The sequence below is a fragment of the Megascapheus bottae genome, chromosome 10 (assembly GCF_031878675.1).
Source record: "Megascapheus bottae isolate mThoBot1 chromosome 10, mThoBot2.hap1, whole genome shotgun sequence".
Classification (NCBI taxonomy): Eukaryota; Metazoa; Chordata; class Mammalia; order Rodentia; family Geomyidae; genus Megascapheus; species Megascapheus bottae.
Window position 1 is genome coordinate 10,624,037 of NC_143518.1, and position 14,334 is coordinate 10,638,370.

The 14,334-nt window shown below is 34.5% G+C and overlaps 1 protein-coding gene across 1 annotated transcript in view; it reads left to right on the forward strand.

The window, feature by feature from the left end:
- Nucleotides 1-14,334, forward strand: part of Fmn2 (formin 2) — a 165,424-nt gene that overhangs the window by 130,935 nt on the left and 20,155 nt on the right. The window contains exons 11-15 of the mRNA XM_090340178.1: nt 1,325-1,471; nt 3,182-3,241; nt 3,681-3,801; nt 7,545-7,637; nt 10,110-10,161. Coding sequence (XP_090196304.1) covers nt 1,325-1,471; nt 3,182-3,241; nt 3,681-3,801; nt 7,545-7,637; nt 10,110-10,161 — 473 coding nt within the window. The remainder of the gene's footprint in view (nt 1-1,324; nt 1,472-3,181; nt 3,242-3,680; nt 3,802-7,544; nt 7,638-10,109; nt 10,162-14,334) is intronic.

Below are 14,334 nucleotides of genomic sequence, written 5' to 3' on the forward strand. Positions count from 1 at the left end.
TCAATATCAGACCTGAAACTCTGAAACTGCTACACGACAGTAGGAGAGACACTGGAACTCACAGGCACAGGCCAAAACTTCTTGAACAGAGTCCCAGGGTCACAAAAGAATGGATTGGAGAGAGACTAGAAAAATGGGACTACCCCCAAAAAAAGTTTCTTCACAAACACATAGTTACTAAAGTAAAAAGATAGCCAACCAACTGGGGAAAGATAATTACCAATAATACCTTAGACAAATGCTTAATATCCAGTATCTACAGGAAACTCAAAAAAACTAATCCCCCCCCCAAACCCAACAAACCAATTGCTAAGGGAACTAAAGAGAGACCTATCAAAGAAAGAGGTTAAAATGGCAAACATATGAGAAAATGCTCATCATCCATGGTCATAAAGGAAATGTAAATAAAAACAACCATAAGATAACACCTTACCCCAATCAGAATGGCCAATATTCTGAACTCAGATAATGACAAATGCAGAGAAAGAGGCATCCTACTGCACTGCTGGTGGGAATGTAAACTAGTACAACCACTCTGGAAGGCAGATTAGAATTTCCTGAAAAATCTAAAAATAGACCTTCCCTATGACCCAGCCATGCTATTCTTAGATATCTCCCCTAAGCATCATAACCCAGGATATGATAAGGACACCTGCACAACCATGTTCATCTCTGCACTATTCACAATGGCCTAATGATAGAAACAACCCAGATGCCCCACTACAAAAAACAGATACAAAAATATTGTGTATGTATACACACACACACACACACACACACACACACACACACACACACACACACACACAATGGAATTCTACATAGCCACTAGACAAGAAAAAATAAAGGCATTCATTGGGAAGTGGATGAAACTAGAGCAAATCATGTTGAGTGAGATAAGTCATGACCAAAGGAACAAAAGGTGCATGGTCTCCTTGATAAGTGGATATTAGATCCAAACAGTACAAGAGCAATGACTCAATGCTTGAGTTCCCAAGGTCATTAACATGAACTTGGAGATATAAATATAACTAAAGACATTTAAATCTATGATAGGATATGCATTCTATAGACATAATGATATATAGATCAATATGTATCTATGACATACAAACTCTCAGCTTAATTTTAATTTTTTCTTAAATTTATGTGCCAGTGATTGCATATAGAGATTCCCTTCTTGAATACTTGTTTGTTAAACTTGACATTTGAAATATAATATAAAAATCAGTGTTAATAAAATCTTTTAATAAAAGAAGACAATAACATGGTAAAAAATGCTGTATAGCAATACAATGTTTGTTGTGTTTTCCTGTCTTTACAGACATTAAAAAATGGCCCTGGGGTAATGCAAGTCCTGGGTTTGGTTCTTGCATTTGGCAACTACATGAATGGTGGCAATAAGACTCGTGGCCAGGCAGATGGTTTTGGATTAGACATTCTCCCCAAGCTGAAAGATGTGAAGAGCAGTGTAAGTATTTTGTCCTCATGGAGAGAGGCAAATGAAGGATATTTTGTGATAATAAATGTTGCAACCTGATAATAAATATTTATAGTACAAGATCAACAGTGTCTTTATCTTCTAAGCTACACAAAAGTAGAGACATTAAGTATTTATGATTTAAGGGAAAATTAATATGTGTCAAAGTGTGTGATTTTGAGTCTTACATTTAAAGAATAGAATGTCTTAATAAAAACGCATTTTTTTCAATCTCTCAGTATTAAATCTGCTAATATTTATCTCTTTTTGGATGTGTGGGCCAATCATTTGCTGTGAATGAAATGTTCTGTTATTTCATAATTCTCTATGTGCAGCACTAGAGTCCAGAAGCTGCACATTCTCAAAATAAGGCTAAGTTGAGTGCAAATAAACTTCTGTAAATAAAGTATAAAAGATGATCCTGAGCCTCAGGCCTATAATCTTTAATACTCAGGGTGCTGAAATTGGAAGGTATAAGATAATGTCAGCTCAGGCAGTAAAGTCTATATGATTCCATCTTCTTTTACTCAGCAAAGCATCCAATTCCAAACATGACTTTAGTGGAAGATTGACAGCCAGGGAAAACCAAGTAAATTTGAGTACCAAAGTTAAAAAAAAAAACCTTGTCCTGGTAATAAACAATTTAATTATATAACTTAATTACTTTTAAAAAAGATAATCCTGCATTTCTATGTATCTTGTCTTGCTCATACTGGTGTATTTGAGAATTTTTAAAACTTGCTGTAGGCTTAATGATTTTTTTTACTATCTTTGTATGGATATGTTTGTTTATAATTAATATCTGAAAGATTGTGACAGTGAAAAACCTATTTTAAAAAATTAAAACTATAGAACTGTGTATATTGTCTTATTTATAGCTGAATAAGTATTACTTCTTCAGTCTCAGTTGTTGATTTAATCAGCAGTGGCATTTTAAGGAAATGATTGAATACAATGTACACATAAGGTGGGCATAAATGGAAAGGCTAAAATGAAGCTCTCTTGTACAACTAATTGGTGCTAATAAAAACACTACTGGATAAACTCAACCAAAAAATAAAGCCTCTCACATAGCTTTCTGTTTCCTTAGTGTAAAGACTATTAAACTTTTACATTTGGAGCTATGTCAGCGCTGTAGAAATATTAGTAATATTTACTGATGCCATATATCTTCCCTTTTATAACACATGCTTTGGAATAATTAATGATGCAAAAATTGAAATAACAGAAGAGTAAAACTGGCTGGCCTGGGGTATGGTAACACTGTGAGTTGGGGAAGTATACAGGAGGATGAATATGTTCTGTGACATTTACTTGCATATGAACCTATAATAATTTTTGGAAATGTCATAGTGAAACTCTTCTTGTACTCTTATTAAAATAAAAAATAATAAAACAGAATTTACTATAAGAACATTAAAGAGAAACTATAAAATCAAAACAAAATTCCTCATTGAATCTGAAACTCTTGCCTTTAAATTGTATGCTTGCTTCGACTTAGATTTTAGATAGAAGTAGACGGGAAATTCTTTGTCTTTATTTTTTTTTAGATATGATAGCTGAGGCTATTCCAAATATGAATTTTCACTTTGTATTTTAAATAGTAGCATGCATGTATTTAGATGCACTGGAATTTATGTTAGCTACCAAAATACATTGAACAATTTTCATGATCATATGTTGCTCTCATCTCTCTGCCAGGACAACAGCAGGAGCCTTTTATCATACATTGTTTCATACTATCTTCGTAATTTTGATGAGGTAAGACCATTTGAACAATTTTCTTATGTTAATTACTTCACTGGGTGATTTGAGAGAAGTTTGTTTTTTTGTGGTGTTGTTTTTCTGTCTCAGTTTTGGCTATTGTAGCTATTGCATACTTCTTATTTATATTGATGTTTATTTAAAAACATCTCATTTGGCTGGGTGCTGATGACTCACACCTGTAATCTTAGCTACTCAGGGCCTGAGACATGAGGATCACAGTTCAAAGTCAGTCTAAGCACTAAAGTCCATGAGACTCTTTGGCTCCAATTAACCCCCAGAAAACTGGAAGCTGTGCTGTGGCTCAAAGTGGCACAGAATGCTAGTCTTCAGCTTAAGAAATCAGGGACATCACCCAGGCCCAGAGTTCAATCCTCACAACTGACTAAAAGACAAAACAAAACAAAACAAAAAAACCCATCTCATTTGTCATTAGGATGCTGGAAGGGAACAGTGTGTTTTTCCACTGCCAGAACCTCAGGACCTCTTTCAAGCTTCCCAGATGAAGTTTGAAGACTTTCAAAAAGATCTCCGAAAGCTAAAGAAAGACTTGAAAGGTAACTTCAAATCTTGAATTTAACTTATTTATCTATGTTAATGTGAGCTGACAGACTTGTCAGTCTTTTTGAAGATTCAAATACACTGAAGCCTAATAAACTAATTCTTCTCTCCCCTACCCGTTGGAAAAAAAATCGAAAATATTCTCTTTTTTGTTGTTCAAAAGTTGTAGGTTGAAGTTCTATTTAGGTCATTTGAATAGCAATCCATTTTATCAGGATTTAATTGAACATCATGTTTTTATGTCATAGCCAAAAAATATTTGATATTTGTCATGTCACATTTGAGCATAAATAATGTTATTGTTAATAAATAGCTCCTGCTCAACCCCACTTGCATACTAACCTGAGATTTGTGGCTTATGAACATATCTGGAAAAACGCATGCATATGTGTTATTTTATTATGTATGGAAGTTTTACCTCAACTCATTCTAAGGAGACATGATAAGAAACTTCTCAAAAAAATGTCAGTTTATGGACTTGGTATGGTGAAGAACACCCTATAATTCCAACTACCCAAGAGTCTCACACAGGAGAATAATGAATTTAAATGGTGCCAGAGTTTGAGTTCAAGGTCTCACTTATTAAGTACCAATTTTACCACTTGAGCCACATTTCCAGCCCAATGACCAAAATGCATGTAGTTTTCTAGTTGGAAATGTCAAGTATAGATTACCCATGCCTTTAAATTACTGAGCTGATTCTCTTGAAGTCGGCAAAATTTATTCAAATATATTCTTTTTAAAGGCAATTGAATTTGGATTGGCACTTACTGAGCTCCTTCTATTTCCAAGATATTTTCCTTGAAGCTTGGCAGGACATGATGAATGATAAATGGTCCTTGCCCTTAAAAAATTGCTATATATTTGAGAAACCAAACATACAAACAAACTTGCATTGTAACAGAATTTCAATGTTTATAAAATAGGAATGTTGAATGTAACTTTGGCCTGATTCTACTTTATTGTCCAGGAAGGCTTGAGTTAGATATTGCCTTTAGAAATGAGTCATGATATAGAATAGGTTACTAGGTAAACAAAATATGGAATAGTAATTTATTGAATAGAATGATAATTGGGTTCATTGAAATAAGATTAGTGCATTTGGGGACATAAATAGTACAAAATGCTTTTAAGCAGAAGAGGGAGACAATTCAGACAAGGTATAGATAAAAGTAGTTTACCCTGCATCCAGATTAAGAATCAGAGGTAGTTGATAGATGATTTGATCATTTCCTAAAGCGTCTGTTGTGCAAAATTTATTTTATAGGAGGTCTATACCAAATGTAGCTGGGAGGACTGAGGTCATTGAATATTCTTAGTCAGTAGGATTTTGAAGGAACATTTATAGATGGCTTAAATAATCCCAGCTACTCTGGAGGAAGCTGAGATCTGAGGATCTAACCTAGGCAGAAAACTCTGTGATATACTTATCTCCAATGAACCACGAAAAGACTAGAAGTAGAACTTTTCCTCAAACTGCTAGATCACTGGCCTTGAGTGGAAAAAGCTCAGGGTCAATGAGTGAACAAAAGCAGCTGTTATCCTCACTGGACACAAGATGGAAAGTCACCTCTACAACTTGTGGGTGGGGAGAGAAGGGAAATGAACTCATGACGTGACTTATGAAACTATCATCCCTTTGTACTATACATTGCCTTTTTAATAATTAGAAAAGAATTTTATTTTTTTATTGTAATTAATAAAAGGGTTACATGATATTTGCCAGATAGAAGGTGCATTAATTCACATACATTGATACCCTTTCACATGTCTTGGTACCCATTACCCTTCCCTCCAACCCCCCACCTGTCTTGGTTTTTCCCCACCTTCCCTATCAAATTTCAAATAACCAAATACAAATAAATTCAATATATCAGATAACAAAGTGACATACTGTAACAATATGAGATACCCAAGGTACAGCAAAGGAGATGAGAGATAACATAGTACATTAAGGACAACAATCATTCATTATATGGCTTTTGTTTCAATATCCTGGAGATCCTTTCAATTAGCTTCATACTATATGGCCTTATGTATCAAGGTTTTGCTCTATTACAGATCTCTGCTAGTAGAGCCCAAGGTTTCTACTGGTTATGACAAATGAGGGAAACCACTGAGCCTAAGTTCCTTTGAGTCTGGCTTACTTCACTTAATATGATTTTTTCTAAATATTTCCATTTCCTAACAAATGGAGTGATGTCGTTTTTTCTGACAGCAGCATAGAATTCCATTGTGTACAAATACCACAATTTGTTGATCCACTCATCAACTGAGGGACATCTAGGTTGGTTCCATATCTTTGCTATGGTGAATAGTGCTGCAATGAACATTGTTGTGCTAGTGGATTTAGTATGCCCTTGTTTCTGGATGGTTGGGTAAATGCCAAGTAGTAGAATTGCTGGGTCATAGGGGAGTTCTATGTTTAGCCTTTTGAGGCACTGCCACACTGCTTTCCATAGTGGTTGAACGAGTTTGCACTCCCACCAACAGTGTAGTAGTGATCCCTCCTGGCCACATCCCCTCCAGCATCTGTTATTATTCATTTTCCTGATCCTGGCCATTCTAACTGGAGTGAGGTGGAATCTTAGAGTTGTTTTGATTTGCATTTCTTTTATGACCAGAGATGTTGAGCATTTCTTCATGTGTGTATAGGCCATTTTTGTTTCGTCTTCAGAGAAGACTCTCTTCAAGTCTTTCACCCATTTTTTAAAGGGATGGTTGTTACTTTGGAGATTAGTTTAGGAGTGATTCAATTTTTTGAGTTGTTGATATATTTTAGATATGAGGCATTTGTCCGTTGTTTGGTTGGTGAAGATCTTCTCCCACTCTGTAGGCTTCCTGATTAATTTACTAGCTATGTCCTTTGCCATACAAAAGCTCTGCAGTTTAATGCAGTCCCACTTATCCAGCCTTTCTCTGATTTGTTGTGATTCTTGGTCCTTATTAAGAAAGTTTCAACCTGTGCCAAGGAGGCCTAGTGTATATCCTATTCTTTCCTGTCAGCTTTTGCCTCCAGGTCTTTGATCCATTTGGAATTAATTCTAGTGCAGGGTGACAAAGAAGGATCCAACTTTAGTTTTCTGCAGGTGCTTAACCATTCTGCCAGCACAACTTGTTGAAGAGGCTGTCTTTCTTCCATTCTATTTTTTTGGCTCCCTTGTCAAAGATTAGGTGGCCATAGGTCTGTGGTTTAATATCTGGGTCCTCAGTTCTATTCCATTGGTCTTCAGGCCTGTTCTTGTGCCAGTACCAAGCTGTTTTGATCATTATATCCCTGTAATAGAGTCTAAAGTTTGGAACTGAAATTCCTCCAGCGCTGTTCTTTCTGCTAAGAAGTGTTAGAAAAGAATTTTTCAAAAAATTAAAAAGCTCTGTGATAGCACCTAGGCCATGAGTTCAAATCACAGGAGTGTAATAAATTATATATATATATATATATATATATATATTTAATCAAGATCAAGGCCCAGTGCTTTGAGTAATCTGCCCCAGTGTTGAGTTTGTGTTTATAGATTCTAAATGTTTTTATTCCTTTACACATTTCTCTGAAAGGAAGCCTTGATTTCAGTCTTCTTGTACCAGTGTTAGAATGTCTTCAATATATGTGTATATGTGTAAAAACTCTGCCAATGAAGGTGGCTAAAAGGATTTTCTAACACTGACTAACATGATTTTAAATTGGTTGATGCTCCCTTACCATCGTAATGTTCTAAAGGATATCTCCCTCCCCTTTTAGCCTGCGAGGTGGAAGCAGGAAAGGTATACCAGGTCTCTTCTGAAGAGCATATGCAGCCCTTCAAGGACAACATGGAGCAGTTCATTAGCCAAGGTAAGTTGCAGAGATCTGGTGATTTGCCGCCTCCTTAGGGACTCACTGACATAAAGGGGATTATTTAGACAGTGTATGAACACATAGATATAAAACATATTCTGTGTAATTATGTCACAGGATGTGAGATCTTAGTAAACTGCTAAATATAGTGCTCTGTCTCAATGTTGATGACTAGTTTTAATCCATAACAGATAAATATACTCAATATTACTTAAAGTATTATGTACTTGTAAACATATTAAATTGTTTTTTTTAATTTTTCAAGATCCATTGTAGTTAGATGATTGCTGGCGGATCATGACTGTCTGTAATGTAAGATACTTAAGAGGCTAAGATCTGAATGTATTTGTCCATAATTTTTTTTTCCATTTGTCCATTCTTCTCCCCTTCCCTGAAACATATCAGTTTGTTAGTATTCATTTTGAAAACCTATCAGTTAATTGTTCCCTAAAGAAATTTAGTTCTTTTTAATTTTTCTGAGAGGAAATCATTATTTTAGGTAGCACAAAGATTTTTATAATACAATATATTCATATACATTTTTTCTTTCTTTCTTTTTTTTCCAATCCTGTGGCTGGAACTCAGAGACAGAGCACTGTCCTTGGGATTTCCCCAAGGCTAGTTCTCTACCACTTGAGCCATAGCACCATTTCTGGCTTTTCTATATATGTGGTACTGGGTAATAGAACCTGGGTCGTTATGCATGCTAGGCAAGCACTCTACCACTAGGCCAAACTCCTGGACCAATATAGTCATATTCGAATATGAAAGGATACACAAAGAATGCTCATTCTATTTTTAATATGATGAATGACTAATTTGTAAACTTGTGTAAACAATGTAAAATACAAAAAGCGAAAGGAAAGAAAAAACAAAATTCCCCACTGCCAGCTCAAATAATCCTTGTGAAATTTTGAGTTTTGGCAAATCTTTGAAACTGTTCTTATATTCCAGAAAGATACTAAGTTATGACTTTGCAGATATTGTGTAGACCTTCAAGAAAATACTGTCTTAAAGTATACACAAATTGTAGTGTTGTGTTTTAAGTGGTGATCTAGATACTTTTCTAATTCCCTAGCTGTTGAGGGTTTCTTTTTTTAATATGCATTTCAAAATTTTTTCATAATTAACCTACTCAGCTCTACTTCGTATTCTGATTTCTGCAAATTACCATAAATATGACCCAAGGAGATATGATTATAAAACAACATCTTTATTTACTACAATATTTTTCCTTCATTCCTTCCCTTCCCCTCCCTTCCCTTCCCTTCCCTTTCTCCCCTCCCCCCCCCCCGTTTTGACTTGAACTTTAGACCTGTGTGCCTTCCCTGAGCTTTATCCACTCAAGGCTAGTATTCTACCACTTTGAGTTACAGGGCCATTTCTAGTTTTCTAGTGGGTAATTGGAGATAAGAATCTTACAGATTGCCCAGTCTGGCTTTGAACCACAATGCTCAGATCTCAGCCTCCCCAGTAAGGTAGGATGATAGGTGAGAGACACCTCCACCTGCTAGGATTTTCTTTTAATTGATTTTTCCTTCTTTTACATTGATTTTGAAACCATGGGTCATAAATCATAAAGTCATCCCTTTATGATTATCACAATTGAGGCTTGAAAACGTTGCAGAATAGCTTATAAATATGATGAGCACATTGCTTGAAATGAAAGTTTCTCTAGAACTTCTGTGTCAAACAAGTATGTGTACAGAGGAGGAGAATACTAAATTCCTCGAATACTTGTGGGTCAAAAGAAAACTGAAAATCATGGCTGTACTTGTTTTACCTAATAGAGTTTCTATGTGGTTTAAAATAGATTGATGTATTAATTTAATCTCCTTAATTTGATCTTTGAGTTCCTGTCAGACTACCATTCTTTATTCTTTACTTTTCAACAAAAGTCATAGTGAACAAAACTAGAAGTATAACTTCATTTTTGAGTGTGTGTCTACCATATGGGAGGCCCAGGGTTTAAACCCTGGGGGAAAAAAAAAGGAAAAGTTCATGATGACTCACCTGTAATCATGTAGAAAGGACACTATTGCAAAGAGTTCCAAATTCCTAACATTACTGAAGGAGACTGCATATCCCATATACTTTATTCTATTTTGTCTTTTTTTAACATAGTATTTGCACATTTGCTTGGGCAACTATTTCTAATTAGTTGTTGGTTCTTGAATATTATCACCTTGACATAACTGTGAAATGAATGTCTCGTGTTACTATCACTGTTATAAAGAAATTAAATCTGAAATTTTGAATGCTGTGTAAAAAGCTTTTCTATGTAGCTAGAATATCATCTAGTATTCAAATGATTCAGTCACATATCAAAAGTTTCAACTTCTAACTTGAGTATTTTATAATTAACAATTATAATTACAATTAATCATTTAATAAGGTTTGTTTTCAAGATTATGTTTTACTTGAGATTATATAACTATTTTTCTTTCAATTTTTTTCTCATATATTCAGCTAAAATTGACCAAGAAGCAGAAGAAACTTCCTTGACAGAGACACATAAGTGGTAAGAAATTACTTTCCTAGAATAATTATATTTCTTATATTATGCTGCAAAGTTCTCTAAGAATTTATAGTTCATGTCAATGAAGCAATTCTTAGATAAATTTTTAGGTCTTAAAAGACTAATATATTAGTATGCTTTATTCCATAACCAGTGTCTGAGTTTTTATATTTCCATCTCTGTTAATAATATCTCCATCACTGTATAAAAATATAAAATTCTATATAACAAAACTATAATTCTGTTAAATACAAAATTATTGTGAATAAATTTGTAACTTCTCTTTCTAATGGATTGAGGACTAATGAAACATAATGAAAGAAAGCAATAACTTGTTTATTGATGAGTTTAGTTATAGGAAACTATTTTTTTTCTGTATTAAAAATAAAATGCAGGGAGAAAAGCCTGAGCTTTCCTGGGTTGGCTGTTCCATCCAGAATGGAGAATTTTTCCATCAGGCCAATCATAGAAAGTTCATCAGAAGTCCTCCTCCTCTCATTCAAATTCTTCTTTCTCTCTTAGGCAAATTCTCCAGAAAAAAAAATTGTGAGTGTATTTGTATACATACATAGTTATTTAGGTATTTACATATTCACATATGTATATCTGTGTGTGAATACATTATTTATTTATGGTCCATATATTTAAATTGATCTATCTATCTATATCTATATCTATCTATCTACACCTATAATACCAATTGGTATCTGTTTGTATCTATACAGATAGATGGATAGATAGATAGATAGATAGATAGATAGATAGATAGATAGATAGATAGATAGATGATAGATTTGAAGGCAGACAGAGAAAGACAGAGACAGACATTGGTATTATTGATGCTGCAAGTATGTAATTAGCTAAGCAAGCTCACAATTCCAGTAGAGGCTGATGTTACAGTCCTGAGTCTGAAGTCTGAAGACAGTTTGTGGAAAGAATTCAATCTACTTGAATGTTGAACCACAGTCTAAAGCCTATACTAACTGGATGATGTAAAAGGGAATCTGCATTTTGTAAACTCTACTGATTCAAGTGTTAATCACATCTAAAAACTGACTTTCCCCACAACTAGACTAATGTTTGACGCAAACTGGGGCTCATAATTTATCCAAGCTGATTTGTAAAATTAGTCATCATACTCACTGGAGGAAATCTATTACAACTTAGGATTTTTTCCTTATTTTTTATTGTGTTTTATTGTCAGGGTGATGTATACAGAGGTTATAGTTACATTCATTAGGTAATGCATACATTACCTCTTGAAAATTGATTACCCCCCTCATATTATAGGAATTTTTTCATCAAAAAGTTTTCGTTATAATATCAAGAAAAATACTAACATCCTGTGAACAGATGTCATATTCAGTTCTTGATCTGATATAAGATATTGTTCTAGAGAGACTGATAAACAAGATTACACCTTTTTTACAGAAAACAAAAACCAAAGTAAAAGCCTCAAATGAATAAGGACAGATTTCAATTCATGGCTCATGACAAAATTGTAAATACAGAAAATTAAAAACATAACAACACAAATATATTTTTAAATCTATATTTTAATTCAGAAGTGAAAATAAGAATATTAATTCATAACAGATAATTTTTCTATTTGCTTGACATTATTCCAAATATATGTATCTACAATTTATCAACAGCCCTAGGTAAGTTGGGAAAAGTTTCCTATGTAAAGAGAAGTTCAGTGTGGCTTTTCAAGGTGGCTTAGCTCACCATATGCTCATCACATTTAGGAAAGAAGGTGGAAGGGTGTAATGGGCAGAGCCCTGGCATATTCTCTGAACCCATCTCTACCATTCTAACAGTGTTAGCCACAGGAAGTGCGTGGACCTCAGCTTCCTCCCTTGCAAAAGGGATGGAACTTCTTCTTTCTTTCATTCCCTGTGAGAAGAAACTTTAGCAACAAGGCTAAAGGAACAGGACATCTTGCTCTATGCACTGTGAAAAGCTGCTTCCAGGAGGGCTGTAAGAGGACTTAGTAGAAACTCAATCATGTGAGAACATGTTGAAAACTTCATGCACTCATGGAGCCCACTCACACACATATCAGCTTGCTGTTAAAGTAATTGCTCTTTTCTTACTGTATCCTATCACTTTTGCACCAAATCCTGCAGCACCATCTTTGTCAAACACTAGTGTACTTTAAGCACACACTGATGCAAACACAATGATGGTTGTTGACTTCAACATATCATTATCACCTGTAGAGAAATCATCTAGTCAAACACTCCCTACAAAAAACTCAGAGTTAACTGCCTGCATTGACCAACAGGCCCTAGTAGAAAACTACAGAATATTTCACCCAGCAGTTTCACAGTACACATTCTTATGGGCAGCCCATGGAACATTCTCCCAAAATAGGCTTTTAGCAAGAAAATAATTTTTTGTGCATAGTAGATATCACATTTTCTTGATCACTTTATGAATTTATAACTAAAGATATTCAAAAGAAGTAAAGGTTAGTATATGTTTTAACGCAAGCACATCTCTTCTTGTGTTCCATTTGTTGGCATAATAATAACATTGCTTATTCTTACTGTGTATTCATGTAATCTATGTTCATTTCAAATGTAGAAAGTGAACGTCTTTGTTAGTCAGAATAAAAATATGTGCTTTTGAATACATAGATTGAATTCCTCGATTCACCCAGAAATTAAAATGGTGTATGCAAAACTCATAGAGGAATTCAATGAAAATTCTATATTCTGCATTGTTTCATAGAACAACATGTACTAGAGGATGGATTGGGGGCAATGTTGTTTCGATTGGCTGTTGTCCCAGTGTATGTTTTTTTTTAATTCTGTTTATTTTTAAATTAACATACACTGCTTATTTCAGTTATAATAGCAAACAGAACATTATTGTCTTTTCTTTTCTATGCAATTTCTTAGTATACATATCATCTCATGAACAAAGAATGCAGTAGTTTTAGATTTGTCTAATAAATGGTCACTCCTTTGAATTTAAATTTAAAGGGTAATGAGACTGGGAGTAATAAAAGAACTTCATCACATTCTACATTTTTTTGCCAGTCCTGGGACCTGAACTCAGGGCTGAGCACTCTCCTTGGGTTTTTTCAAAGCTAGGGTTTTACCATTTGAGATGCAGCACCACTTCCGGTCTTTTTTCCCCCTATATATGTGGAACAGAGAAATTGAACCCCAGTCTTCTTTCAAGGTAGGCAAGCACTCTACCACTAGGGCCAAACTCCTGGACCCCACATTCTGAAATTTTTAGTAACTTATAAGTTATGTCTAAACTCGATATGTGTTTTGAGTCTTTTTTTTAATCCCATAGATAAAAGCAATATGTAAGCTGAAATTGTTTTGAAATAAAAAAGTGAACAGATTTCAGAACACCGTTTAATCCAGATATACCTTGTGTCAATTTTACGTTAGGTCTGAATAAAGGTAATGTAAATTTACTGTTGAAGTATTTATATTTTTTTGATTAGAGAACTTATTCATGTCAGTTAATTTATCTGATGTTCTGAACTGAGACAATCAGGTTGAGAAGTGTTACAAGCTGACAGAACCCTTTGCTTTAAAGGCAACCAAAATACAGGAAACTTCTTCACCTGTACATGTATATTTTGTTTGTGATTCTTCCTACTTGTTGAAGCATTTGTTTTGAAATGCTGTTTTCAACAGTTTATGTATGTACACACACATATACACAGTGAAACCCTGAGTTCAAGCCTCAGTACTGATACAAAAATAACAAAGAACATCAATGTTTTTTTCATTCTTTTAAAAGCACAAACCTATAAAGAATAGCTAAGTTAGCATCAAACAGTGTGTGTGTGTGTGTGTGTGTGTGTGTGTGTGTGTGTGTGTGTGTGTGCATGTGTGTGTGTGTGATGTGTGATGTGTGATGTGTGGTGCTGGAGCTTGAACCCACAGTATTGCATTAGACCACTGACCACCTTCTGTATTAAGTAACAATAGCACCATAACATAGTAAAGTTATTAAACAGAGAAACAATTAGCAAAATCATATTAATAAATTGCCAGGCACCAGTGGCTCATGCCTATAATCCTAGCTACTCAGGAGACTAAGATCTGAGGATTGTGGTTGGAAGCCAGTACAAGCAAGAAAGTCTGTGAGACTCTTACATACAATTATCCACCAGAAAACTGGAAATGATACTGTGACTCAAAG